A 12,595-nucleotide genomic window follows, 5' to 3' on the forward strand; every position below is an offset into this window, starting at 1 on the left:
TATTTCGTATTATTAAAACAGTTCTCCATTAAAACTCCAGCGACACACTTGCAGTAAACACAAAAAAGCCAAGTCTTGTCATTGAAAGATTTTTCCAAGCTAACACACCAATATTCCAAAGAACAACCTCATCCGTTCCTTCAATGCATGCCTTCCCACCAATGACTTCTAATCTCATTTTACAAGCAACCTTGTATGCTGTGAAGATGGTGAAAAGGAACATACGTTTCACTGACTCCCCCCCCCCCTAAATGCATCTGATTTTGTAGCGGAGTCCGATTTATTTGACAGGAATAGTTTGTTGCTGTAATAAAAGCACGCAAGCAGTACAAGTATGACTCAGAGCTCATTTGCTCCCAGTCAAATCACTTGGCAGCCTGACAGGTGGAGTAACCAGCCTTACAGAAGCATCAGGAAAGGGATACAGTTGCTGCTTTCAATGAAAACTGAATAGACAGTGAGAAAGAAATGCCTTCACCCTTTGAAGTTCTCGTTTGATGGATTGAAAACAAAGCACTGTACGACAGGATTGTAATACACACACAAAATAATAATCTGTGGTGCTTTTTTGGAATAGCTGTCTTAACCTGTCCATGTTCACCAGCAGATATAACTATGCTTAGAAGATAAAACTTCTACAAAAACCTGACTGGGTGGTAACTCGATCCTCATCAAGCTTTCTTTTCTTTTTGAAAGAGCAATGGGACCCCATAAGGGCTCTAAACTTTCTTTCCTCAGAAAAAAAACCAACTCCTAATGCAACTCCTCAAACTGTTCATGAAACAAAAGCAGTTAGCCATATGGCACAGATGCCATGAAATGCAGTCAACCGTGTGCACCTAAGCAGCAATCCAAATTAAAATCTTTGCTAGGAAGTACAGTTCATCCTTAGCATACTGGACTGTATCATCATCATTTCTGCCCTTTCACAACTACAAAACCTGGAGGTTTTACTGTGATGCTTTATATAGAGCTACATGTTTTTAAGGGAATGTGACTCTCCTCTTCAAATATGCAATAGCATCACATGGTTCCCCCCCCACACACACACACATGGCAGGAACTGTTAACAAGAACACACCTAAACTAAGCAGGTTTTAGAGTTAAAGCCCAGATAGGTTCGTCTGGTTGGCAGTTCCTTGACAAAGCAGGAGCTCAGATGTGCACAAAAAGCTCTCACATGAGAAAGGGGTTCCCCACACAAAACCATCCATGAGCTGCCCCCCACTTAAGGAGTGATCAAGACTAATCTTCACTCTGAGATCTCCTGTGCGTACCACAGCTCTTGCAAAGCGCTCTCTCTCTCTCTCTACTGTATTGCATGTAATTATGCATTTGTATCATAAATTTTGCTATTCCATATATGGATTAGTTTCACCACAGTGCGTGGAGACAGGTAATCAAGTCATGCATCCCTAGCAGTGGCCGGAGGAGGCAAGCACAGAGAGAAGAAGAAAAGCCATGGTGCATCTGAAGCACAACCAGAAGGACGCCTTCATCTGCCCCAGTTGTAACAAACCTTGTCTCTCCGGCATCGGTCTCTACAGCCACAACTGGTGCTGCAACCTTCCAACAGCTTGACCTCACCCCCAAAGGCGCACTCCTCCATTGTCTCCTGAAACAGACGGATGTCAACTCTGGAACTCTACTGTCTATGTCATCAGCTGAAGTGCCACTATTATTGCTCCCAACTTCACGAGCAACTCACCCATAGTTCCCTTTGGTCTATCTAGATCAGCTGTTCTCAACCTGTGGGTCCCCAGGTGTTGTTGGACTACAACTCCCATCATCCCTGAGCTCTGGCCTTGCTAGCGAGGGGTGATGGGAGTTGTAGTTCAACAACATCTGAGGACCCACAGGTTGAGAAAGGCTGAAATAGATGCTTTCAGCAAACCCTTAGGACTAGCCTACCTTTCCAGAGGTAACAGAGAGTGCAGCAACACTGGGGAAGACTGGCACATAAGTGGGGTTTTTTAAGCTGCAGCCAGTCCTTAAAAGGCAACCCGCATTCTAATGGAGCATCACTTCTAGTTCCAGAATCTAATTTTGTCTAATTTAGTAACAATATAGGACATTTGCAGGAAAAATAATAATAAGTGGGCTGGGAAAGATTACACACTTCCGTCCATTCGATTTCTTCCCTGTGTATACCCTTCAGCCTCCAAATTAATGTTGAGAGAAATCCAGATTTGGACGCTCCTAGGATTCCCTCTTAGCATTCATTTGTATTCCGTCATTAGCTGTATTTCTGGTTCTGACTCCACCTGACTCTCCTGCCCATACACCATTTTTACATTCATTTATTGCCACCAGAAACTCTATTTGCCGTCTAAGGACCATTGTGTCACTCAACAGGTAACAGCTCTTTTTTAAAAGAAAGAAAAAAAGAAAGAAAGAAAGAAAGAGACAGAAAAAACACATGCACAGAAACTGAAGCTGTCATGTCATTCTTGCAAATGTCATTATTACTTAAAAAAAGAAGTAACTTCTGTCTTAGAGTGATGTTTATCCTTAAATTAGACTGCTACTGAGTGAAGGTCAGCAAGAACAATAGTTTAATATAGAGATTGAGAACCTGCTCAGCCTCGTCAAATATTTTTTTTAATCTGCAGCCAGATTGACAAGACAGCTGAAGAGAAGGCAACTACAGGAAAAGAATGTGAGAGGGTAGGTTATAAATTACCAAGTCAAGGATGCTTAACAAAGGAATAGAAACAAAAATCTTGCAAATCAGACATTTCAAACAGTCTGCTATAGCAAATCGTGTATGTTATAAATATGAATTTTATATTTCTAGGCTCAACGTCACATTTTCCACATAGTTCATATCTTCTGCATAACAAACAAGCATTAAAAAAATAGAAAAGTGACACACAAAAGATATTAACAGATAAAGCAGCAACGTATATTTATAATTAGTTCTTAAACAGATTGCCTATGTTTTTAAGACAAGTCTTTAGCAAAACTCTGTACAAAACAGAACCTGTCTTGGTCTCATGTAATAGAAGGCATTCCTCCTCAATGCTCTTTTGAGAAAACCACAGTAATTACCCATTAGTTCAAGCCTTCCCTCTCAGAAACAATTCCTTGTTATTGTTTATTTGTCTTCCCAGGAGGAAATAAGATCCGTCACAGTTGAATCTGTTCATTTTTCCCAACTGAGCTCTTGCTGAGCCAGGTAATACTTGTTAATTAACTGAATGTAAATAAAAGCCATTACACATGTTTATGGCACAATAAATACGCAATTCTCACTCATTTATTACTGGGAATTCAAACATTTTACTGGCAAAACATTGCTTTTGTTGCATAGAATTATGCCCTGTAATCATTTCTCACCTAATCCAGTGCGATCGATTGTGATACGAGTGTTACGTAAAACTTGGCTGCAGAAATGTGTCCTGGGCATTTATAAGATATTGCCTGCGAGATTATTAGCAATGTGACGCAAACTTCCAGATGCTATTTTACAAACTTTCAGAATGCATGTCCTTACTAACTGTTTATACAAAATTAATCGCCTGCATATTAAGGTGGTGGTTTTTTTATTACTGACTTCCTGATCAGAAGGTCGGCGGTTCAAATCCCCGCAACGGAGTAAGCTCCCGTTCCTCAGTCCCTGCTCCTGCCAACCTAGCAGTTTGAAAGCACATCAAAGTGCAAGTAGATAAATAGGTACTGCTCCGGCAGGAAGGTGAACGGCGTTTCTGTGCACTGCTCTGGTTTGCCAGAAGCGGCTTAGTCATGCTGGCCAATAAAGCGAGATGAGCGCCGCAACCCCAGAGTCGGCCACGACTGGACCTAATGGTCAGGGGTCCCTTTACCTTTACCTTACACGTAGAAATGTCTGTAACTTAAATTTTGATTCTTAGAAGTGGACACAAGCAACATGCTCCCATCCTTTTGTCAGGTTTCTTCAAAGATACGCACTTCTCCTTTCCAGTGCTGAAACATAAATCTCCCATTCCAAAAGAACCCCACTGCCAACCACAAGCATCTATGAACCCCTTCAGTGACACTGTCTCTTCATGGATAGGTGTGGGCATTATTGCACTTCCAGTGCTAGCTGCAGAAAGCGTAAGGAAATCCAACCACCTTATTTTTTAGTTTCTTCAGTTATTACTGGTTCTGGGTTTTTTGTTTTCTAAACATATTGCAGGGAGAGGGCCCTGAAGTGCTGTCAGCTTCGCTTGGAGGCACAGAAAATTCACATCCTGCTTTGAGCTTCTTGAAACAATACAATAAGGAGCTTTTTAAGGGCTGTTACTTCAAGGTCATCTCTTGGCATATGCGCTACAGACGGCTTGGCCATGCCTAATCCAACCCCAACATATTTACATTTGCAACCAAGTGCTATTTTTCCCTCGAGTGCTCAAAATATGTAAAATTGTCAGAAAACAGACAAAGGCAAGTATCTTTACAAAAGAAGAAGAAGAATACACTGTTCTAAGTGTCAAATCTGGGGCTTATAAGTCAGCTTCCGAGTAATCATTATCAAATCTAAAATACTGTTGTCTGCAGAATGGAAGACTTCCACCTAAGACACAACCATTTTGCACTGAGTAGCCAATATACAACGAAAAATATTCTCCATTCATGCAAGTGATATTCAGAGCAATCCCAGACATGCCCGTTCAGAAGAAAACACTGTTAATATCAATGGGGCTTACACTTACACAATCTCCATAATGGTTTCTTATATGAGGCAAGTTTCTGTTGAAAAAGGAATATGCTGTTTGTCTATCTTAGCAGTTCTAGAAAGACTACCCGTATCCTAAACCATCTAGCAGGTCCTAATTGGAAAGTGCAAATATCCTGCTCAGCATGAAACACACATTTCATATATCATTACTTCTGAAATGCAACGCAAATTTCTTTCTGCAAGTAAACCAGCAACAACCATGCAAATGGGACTTACATACAGGAGGGTAGTTTCACACCTCAAAATCTCCAGCAGATTTGCCATGGATATGCCAATTTTACACTCTGAGGTCCACGGCACATGTATGTGGCTATTTTAAGTGCACCTGTTGCCTATTTACATTTTGCGTGTTTGTTTGCTGTGCAGCAAACAAAACTGCAACAAAGCATAGTCGCTGTCAAAGCCAGTACTATCTAGAGAGTGACACTACACTGTCTGAAGATGTCTAGAAAAGTGGTCTTGAATCTGATAGGGACCACAAAACCGTCTAAATTAAATTTTGGGGGAATTTAAAAAATGAGCAGGTGTCTATTGATTATAGTGAAAATGAAAAGCCTGAAAGCATGGCAAATGCAGGCAGCTGCTATAAATTACTATAAACATCCTGTTAGACTTCCTGTAATCAGCAAATGAATGGTACTTCATTCAATGCCGAGTCCAATTCCTCTCCAGCCCATTCCCAAGAATATGGGAGGAGTAAACAAATTACACACAAATGTACAGTATAGTGAAATCAACAGGTAGTTTTTCTTAACCAGGTTAAAAGCAGCCTATGAAGGCTGCAGTTTTGAGATAGTGCTTGTAAACACCTATCTGAAGTTCTCCACAAAGAAAAGAAGGGCAGGGGAGGGGAGTCAGCAGGAAAACTGCCAGCAGGTCATGGGCTAAGCCCTTGGGCAAACATACTGCTCCATCACAAAATCACAGCATCCCATTAAAATGTTTCTGGAATCTCAGTTTATGCAAATCTTCTCCACCAGGTTTTCAGCAAGTTTACATGATATTAAATGTTTTAGCTGCATCTGAATTAACATCAGTCCGAATCTAGTTAACTACACCTGTGCTATAAAACAGCTTTAAAAGTTCTTGGTGCATTAAAATGGAACAGGTTCAATTTTGTTTGCACTCTTCCATAAGTATGTTGGGAGGCTACTATGTAGACCAGCTTGCATTCCCTGTTCTATACTATCATTTCAAAGACTAACACTTTTAAGTAGACTTTCATAGCTGTTATGTACTGAGTTCAATAGGATCCAAAATGCAGCAGTCTGATTGGTCCTAGAACAATAGGATCCAGAATGCAGAAGTGATTGGTCCACAGGAGCCACCCAATCCAGCTCCAGGTGGAAGTGAATCCGCAACCTGATTGGCCTACAGGAGAATCCCAGAATTAGCCAATCACGTGGGGCCTATTGTGTAAATAATGTATATAAAGCAGACATTCTGGGGGAACTTCCATTCCTCCTCACCACTGTGAGCTGAATAAAGAGCATGAAATCCACTCTCAACTCCAAGTATATTTCAATAGCCATCCAAATTACACTTTGTCATACTGATGACTTGAACTATTGAACTCATAGTGTAATTAGCCAGTCAACTGTTCAAAGCACTTAAATTATATTATCTATACGATTGCTTTCTATGTATCTACCTACCTACCTATCTACTGTAACTCTGCTTCCTGAAATGGATGAATAAGGCATTTATTGTTCCGAATGTGGATTCCTGGCCATGATAATATACAACAACGACATTTCAGTATAGGCTATATATTTCAGTATATAACTCACTTTGGGAGCTCGCAAAGTATACTTCGGCTCATTTTAACACAAGCTGTCAAGATTCACATGAAAGCCAAACCAGGTAGAAGCAAATCTGCACAGAAGGGAGGGTGCCCACAATTCCACAACCCATTTCCAATTTGAAAGCCACAGTTATACCTAAAAAATGTAAAGTATGAAGCAACCGTACCAAATTCCTTGCCATAGCAGGAGTGAGCCTTTGGACCCACACTGCTACAGATAAGTAAGAGCATCCTCTTGCACTGAGTAAACACAACCCTCCATATGAAACAGTTCTATCACATCAGGCCCGTAAGCATTTGCTGTCTATGGCAATTCATATTACACTATGACACAATAAGAGAGAAACCAGCACACAGCATACATTTCCTAGAGGACAGCAAAGATACTGAATAAAATGAACCCAGCTCATATATATATATATATATATACACCAAGCTATGCTTACCCAAGGATAAAATTGTGCCATGTATTTTTTATTCCTCAGAAACGAAGCGGGAACATTGAATGCTATTGAGTGGGGTTTTTTTTACATGTTCACCTGGCAGGGGAGTTAGCACTCAGATGTATTACAAGCCTGCAAGTCAGATAATTTATGAAGCAGCAATGGAAACATGTTAACTGCTATGTACTTAAAATTACAGCAACCCCCGCCCCCCCGGGCTTGATTCCGTAAACAGTAGGTATGACAAAGCTTTTGGCACTTTGAATAGCAAACAAGAAGAGCAACACATTGCTACACAAGGTCTCTTCAGGGAAATATACATTGGAAACGGTAGTGTTTCAGGGTAGGAGTGCTTGCACTGATATCACGGACAATTTGTTCCTTTAAAGCAGGAGTGGCTAACCTTTGTCGGCTGAAGGGCCACTCTAATGTTCACTAACCCCTCCAAAGGCCTCGTGCCAGCAGTGCTTGTGGTCACCCCACACTCTTGGCATGTATGTACACACAAAAACAAAACAAAACTCCAGCTGAGAGGTTATCACAGAATCAAAGAATTGGAAAGGACCACAACGGTCATCTTTTTGCCCAATGTGGCAGTAGCAGTGGTATAGCAGCACAGCGACAGTTGCCTCATGCGCAAAATAGTTAGGAGCGCAAAATTTCAACACCCATTGCTGCCTCGATATGGCTGCATGCTCCCGTCGCCAGGCTCCATTGAAAAAGGCTTCTCCAGGTGAACCAGGAAGTGGCCTCTCCAGACAACTGAATGACTCTTCTTTTCTGATCTCTGCGGCTGTGATCTCCTGGGTGACTTGCATGCCTTAGGCCAGTGGTGGCCAAACTTGGCCCTCCAGCTGTTTTGGGACTACAGTTCCCATCATCCCTGACCACTGGTCCTGTTAGCTAGGGATGATGGGAGTCGTAGTCCCAAAACAGCTGGAGGGCCAAGTTTGGTCACCACTGCCTTAGGCAATTGAATGCACACTCACCCACCCACTCTGCATAGCCCTGGGCGCTTGCAAACCATGCTATGAAAGGTGGGCCTCAAACCCCCAACCCACTGATTAACAGTCTCAAGCTCTATTAACTGAGCTATCGCAGACATCCTCTCTGCTCAATAAATCATCAATCTGATTAGTGGAGAGGGAGTAATCAGCATTTTCCATCAACATGTTGGGCCAGGTCCCCCAGGTCTGTGTCTTCTTTTTTTAAAAAAAAAAAGAAAGCTTACACTTTGACAGCAAAATTCAGTGTAGTACTGAATGGAGCCCCAGGAAAATCAGCTTGGAGGGCTATGTCAGAGCTCAGGGAGGGTAGGGTAGCCATCCCTGCTTTAAAGCTCCACCCACCTGCAAATTATGTTCTTTCACTTTGAAAACATAAAAGTGTGTCAATACTCACTTGTGCATATTTTCCACTCCTATAATGATCATGATATAGTAGGAAATTCCACTTTGTATAACAAAATGTAAGGCATACCTAAGAATGGGGAAATGGTTACAAAGTTTGGTTAGCCGAAGTAGTTTGCGTATTTTGTCAATGTTAATTTCAATTCTAAGCAGCAGCAGAAGAGAAAATATGTTTTGCCCAGATTAACTCATCCAAAATGGTTATATTTACCCGTTAATTTTGACAAAGGCTGTGTACAGGCAATAAATTTTAAAAGATGAGAACACCCTCCCATCAGATGTCAAGGAGATAAATATACAACTTTTTAGAAGACATCTGAAGGCAGCTCTGTATATTAATGTTTGATTATTTATATTTGTTGGAAGCTGCCCAGGATGGCTGGGGCAACCCTGCCAGATGGGCAGGGTACAAATAATAAAATTATTATTGCTGTGAAACTATCGCTGCCCATATAACTATGTTCACTGTGCATGTTCCAACGTGGTCCATGGTCATATTTGTTTTGTAAGGCTTGTAGTACTTCAAACAGAAAAGCAGACAAGCCTTGAAATCAAGCAGCATTGATACAACAGCTAGCAGGACCAGTGGTCAGGGATGATAGGAACTGTAGTCCAAAAACAGCTGGAGAACCAAATTTGGGAAACCTTGGGCTAGAGAAACCAGAGCCTGGATACAGCGAAAGAGAAAAATCAAGTTACTTACCATCCAAAACAAAAAAGTGCAAGATAAAGGCCCAAAAGGGTGGCAACAACATGCCTTATAAATGGACTAGTTTTGCTTGAATGAAGGTAAGTTCGAAACCAGATAGCAGCAAGCAAAGCAAAGAGCTGGCACACTACAAAGTTGACCTGTGGAGAAAAGAAAACTCTCATCATTTTTTTGCGGTTAAGTGCTTATACTCACTGTTGCAAAGCAATAAGGAGACCAAGTCTTTCTTATTTTAAAAGCCAATCTTCTTGAGAATCATATGAATCGTTTGTTAAGCTGGTACAAATCTCTAAACATCACGTCTATCATAAACCCTTTGATGCTCCAGAAACATTTCCCACAGCTGTTACCAGATGTGGATCCAACATGTCAAATTAAATCAGTTTCAAAGACACTAACAATTGGTCCAAATCATATGCGGGAAACACAGGAAGATTGTTTTAATGTAATTCAATCCAATAAGAAAGTTGCATTCTCCATATGCAGGATTAGTAAGTAAAAACACATATCTGTAGGAACAGAAACAGTTACTTCCCTCAAAAAAAAAAATGTTATAAAGGCAACACATGACAGAATATTAACCAAAGTTCTTACCATATGAAAAAATGAAAGCTATTTATAAACTGAGATAAAAATTTATGACTGTAAGATATTGTATACCCTTAAAACTCAAAGTACATGTATTATTTTCATAACCAGATAATGTGTAAGATGCACTGTCTAGGTCACAGGTATACAGAACCACAGGTCTGCTCCAGTAAGACCTTTTAAGTGCCATTGAATATGCAATGCCAGTTTCTTCAAGCTATTTCTGCCGCAAAAACATGCATCTATATACATACAAAAATACTGCAGCTGTTTTACCAAATATAAAGCATACGCAAATCAGACAAACGTACTCCCTGTTATTAGACCTCATGAGAAAACTGAACAAGGACTCTCTGCAGGCCACTTCTGACAGGTGAACAGGGCCACCCACCTGTTATCACATGCCATCAGGTGATTCAACTGACAAGCGTACTCTAAATGCACTCCAGTTTATTCTTTTACAGACCTGGCTTGAAGTTAAGCCACAGCTGCAAAGATTCCTGCTAAATGCAGGGCTTGCGTTCAGCACGAAATGCAAGCCCTGCTTTTGGCAAGGATCAGCTTCTAGTGGTCCCTGAAGGCTTGTATTTCATGCCCAAATTAAAATGCATCAAGTCAACCCCTGCATGCATATAACTTTAAAAACTTGAGGGGGCAGATAGTTTCTAACAATAACCTTCATTATCCTGAGTAAGATATAAGTACTGTACACTGCAAACTCTAAAACAGACAATTTAGAGCTCTGGAAATGTCCTTTTGCAGATTTGAGATACCTCACCATTCTGTCGAATGTTTTTTTGGAATTCAGAGGAGGCAGCCATATGCCACAAAATTAATTTAACACCATTTAATATTGTGGTTTTTTAAAAAATTGATTTTGTGTCCGCATAACGATTTGTCAAACCTCTTTGAGACTTATTTTTTATTCAAGGAAGGCTTTTTAAACAAACCACAAAGACAAGTGTTCATGTTTGACCTACAGGTTTCATGAGTCCCAATGTTTCACAGAAGAACTGAAGTTTAAATGTTATCAAACATACAAATTGTGTTTGACAGCATAGAGATGCAGCAAGGATGTGCTGAGACAGGCCACCACAGGTATGAGACTGAGGAACTCCATATTCAGAAACCGGCAAACCGGTGCATTAAGTTATGTTTCAGGGCAGAAACTATATGTTCCCAAATTTATCTTCACCTCAGACTGCTAGGGCGGGCATAGGGAAAGGGTATTCACTGGGCACGAAGGGAGTACTTAATCAGCTCCTTGTTCAACGATTTCTCCCACCAAGTTTCTCTCTGGCAGGCTCGAAAACTAGAAGTCTGGCCAAGAATAAAAGCAGCCTGAGGGAAAAGACAACCCAAGAAGAAATTGGCATGCAAGTGGGAGGACTAACTTCTCTGCTACCAACAACCTTACCGCACACATGAATTAACAGAGAAGTTACACAGAGAAGTGCACATTTGTATGCATCCAACTTCAGTTCCAAATACTAGAGGAAAGGAAGAGCAAAAACCAATCCATCAGGAGTACAGAAAGAGGGAAGCAAGGAAGGAGCTAATACATGCTGAAGTGAAAGCATTCCACCGTGGATGTCAAAGCATTTCAACAATTGCCATTAACACATATAATGGTCAAAGGGAGAGAAAAGAAGAACCCCCTAGTATGAATAGGCCAAGATTGGTACCATTCAAACCTACACAGGGTGGCATTAATGCCATGCTTTGATGGACGGGCCAGTCAAAAGCCCATCCCTTAAGAGTATACAAAGTTAGCTGGAGTTTCCTCCTCCTTCTAGCTACTTGGTTAAAGTGTAAGTGGACCAATCCAGGCTGGAATTCTCAGGAGAGTCAAGGTTGACTGCAAGGTTCTACTTTGGCATAATGATGTGGTAGCTGGATTTGCTAAGCCCTCTCCAGGTGAAATAGCTTACCAATCAAACAATATTTCTGGATTCTGCTACTCCAAACTGCTTAAAAGCAGGAACAATTGTGCCTATTCCCCAGAGTTATCAGAGGCAGAGAGTCAAATTCCTGATTTTTCAAGCCCGGGAAGCCATATTAAAACCTTACCGGCAAAGGCTAAAAAGCTGTTTGATGCTGGCACTGTTTCAGCCCAAGTAACCTCCTATTCAACAAGCCTAGCAAATCCTTAAAGTAAACACCATTATTAAAATTAACAATCCAAAATCCTATGTTGCGAAATTCATTAATCTTTGGGTGGTGTACCGGACTACACTGCAATTAGCAATACAACCCCACCTATCATTTCACTGAGAAAATTTCTAAAGGAATGTGAAGAACTACTATTCATAAAAAAACTGTATTAAACTTGCATTCACAGTTTAAAATTTAAACAATGGCTGCTTTTAAGTATTATTGCAGTGCCAGACAAAAGGAATTATTCGTTCTCAACACATTACTATAAACAAAGGGACCAATTGTCCTCAGGCTCTGAAGTTCATCTGCAAGTGCCCTATAACTATGAATCTCTTTTACAACTATGGGTCTCCTCCTCCCACCCCTGAGATTCTATAGAGCCTAGACATTTCCAGAAAACAGTGGGGCGGGAAAAGATTTTCTTAATTCTTATCACCAATGAAGAATTAATATTAAACAAACAGGAAGAAGGAAAAAAAGAAATTGGGGGAGCTGCAAAAATGCACAACTGCATTAAAAATGCGATATATTGCAGCTGGAAGCAACATGGTTTATATTTTCCCCATTTCTCTTACTGAACTCTCAATGCCTCTCTCTCACCAGCTCTGTAAGTTACATATGCCACAAGTGTCAGCAATACCAGCCCCCCCTCAGGCCCACTGTGGCATACATTTCCCTATCAAAGAATATTTGGATCATGGATGGGTTAGTCATAACATGATGGTCCCACCTACACAGTGGGTGCATTCACACATCACAGTAAACCATGGATAATGACTCACT

At 40.8% G+C, this 12,595-nt stretch overlaps 2 protein-coding genes across 3 annotated transcripts in view; one reads left to right on the forward strand and one right to left on the reverse strand.

Moving 5' to 3' along the window:
- Positions 1-12,595, forward strand: part of ASAP2 (ArfGAP with SH3 domain, ankyrin repeat and PH domain 2) — a 505,514-nt gene that overhangs the window by 318,659 nt on the left and 174,260 nt on the right. The gene's annotated exons all lie outside the window — the stretch shown is intronic.
- The window catches only part of MBOAT2 (membrane bound glycerophospholipid O-acyltransferase 2), a 73,134-nt gene that overhangs the window by 43,854 nt on the left and 16,685 nt on the right, over positions 1-12,595 (reverse strand). For both annotated transcript variants that reach the window (XM_080999179.1, XM_080999180.1), the window contains exons 2-3: positions 9,062-9,207; positions 8,351-8,428 (exon numbers count right to left, since the gene is read on the reverse strand). In XM_080999179.1, coding sequence (XP_080855305.1) covers positions 8,351-8,428; positions 9,062-9,207 — 224 coding nt within the window. The remainder of the gene's footprint in view (positions 1-8,350; positions 8,429-9,061; positions 9,208-12,595) is intronic.

This window comes from Podarcis pityusensis (genome assembly GCF_964106645.2).
Source record: "Podarcis pityusensis genome assembly, chromosome: 3".
Classification (NCBI taxonomy): domain Eukaryota; kingdom Metazoa; phylum Chordata; class Lepidosauria; order Squamata; family Lacertidae; genus Podarcis; species Podarcis pityusensis.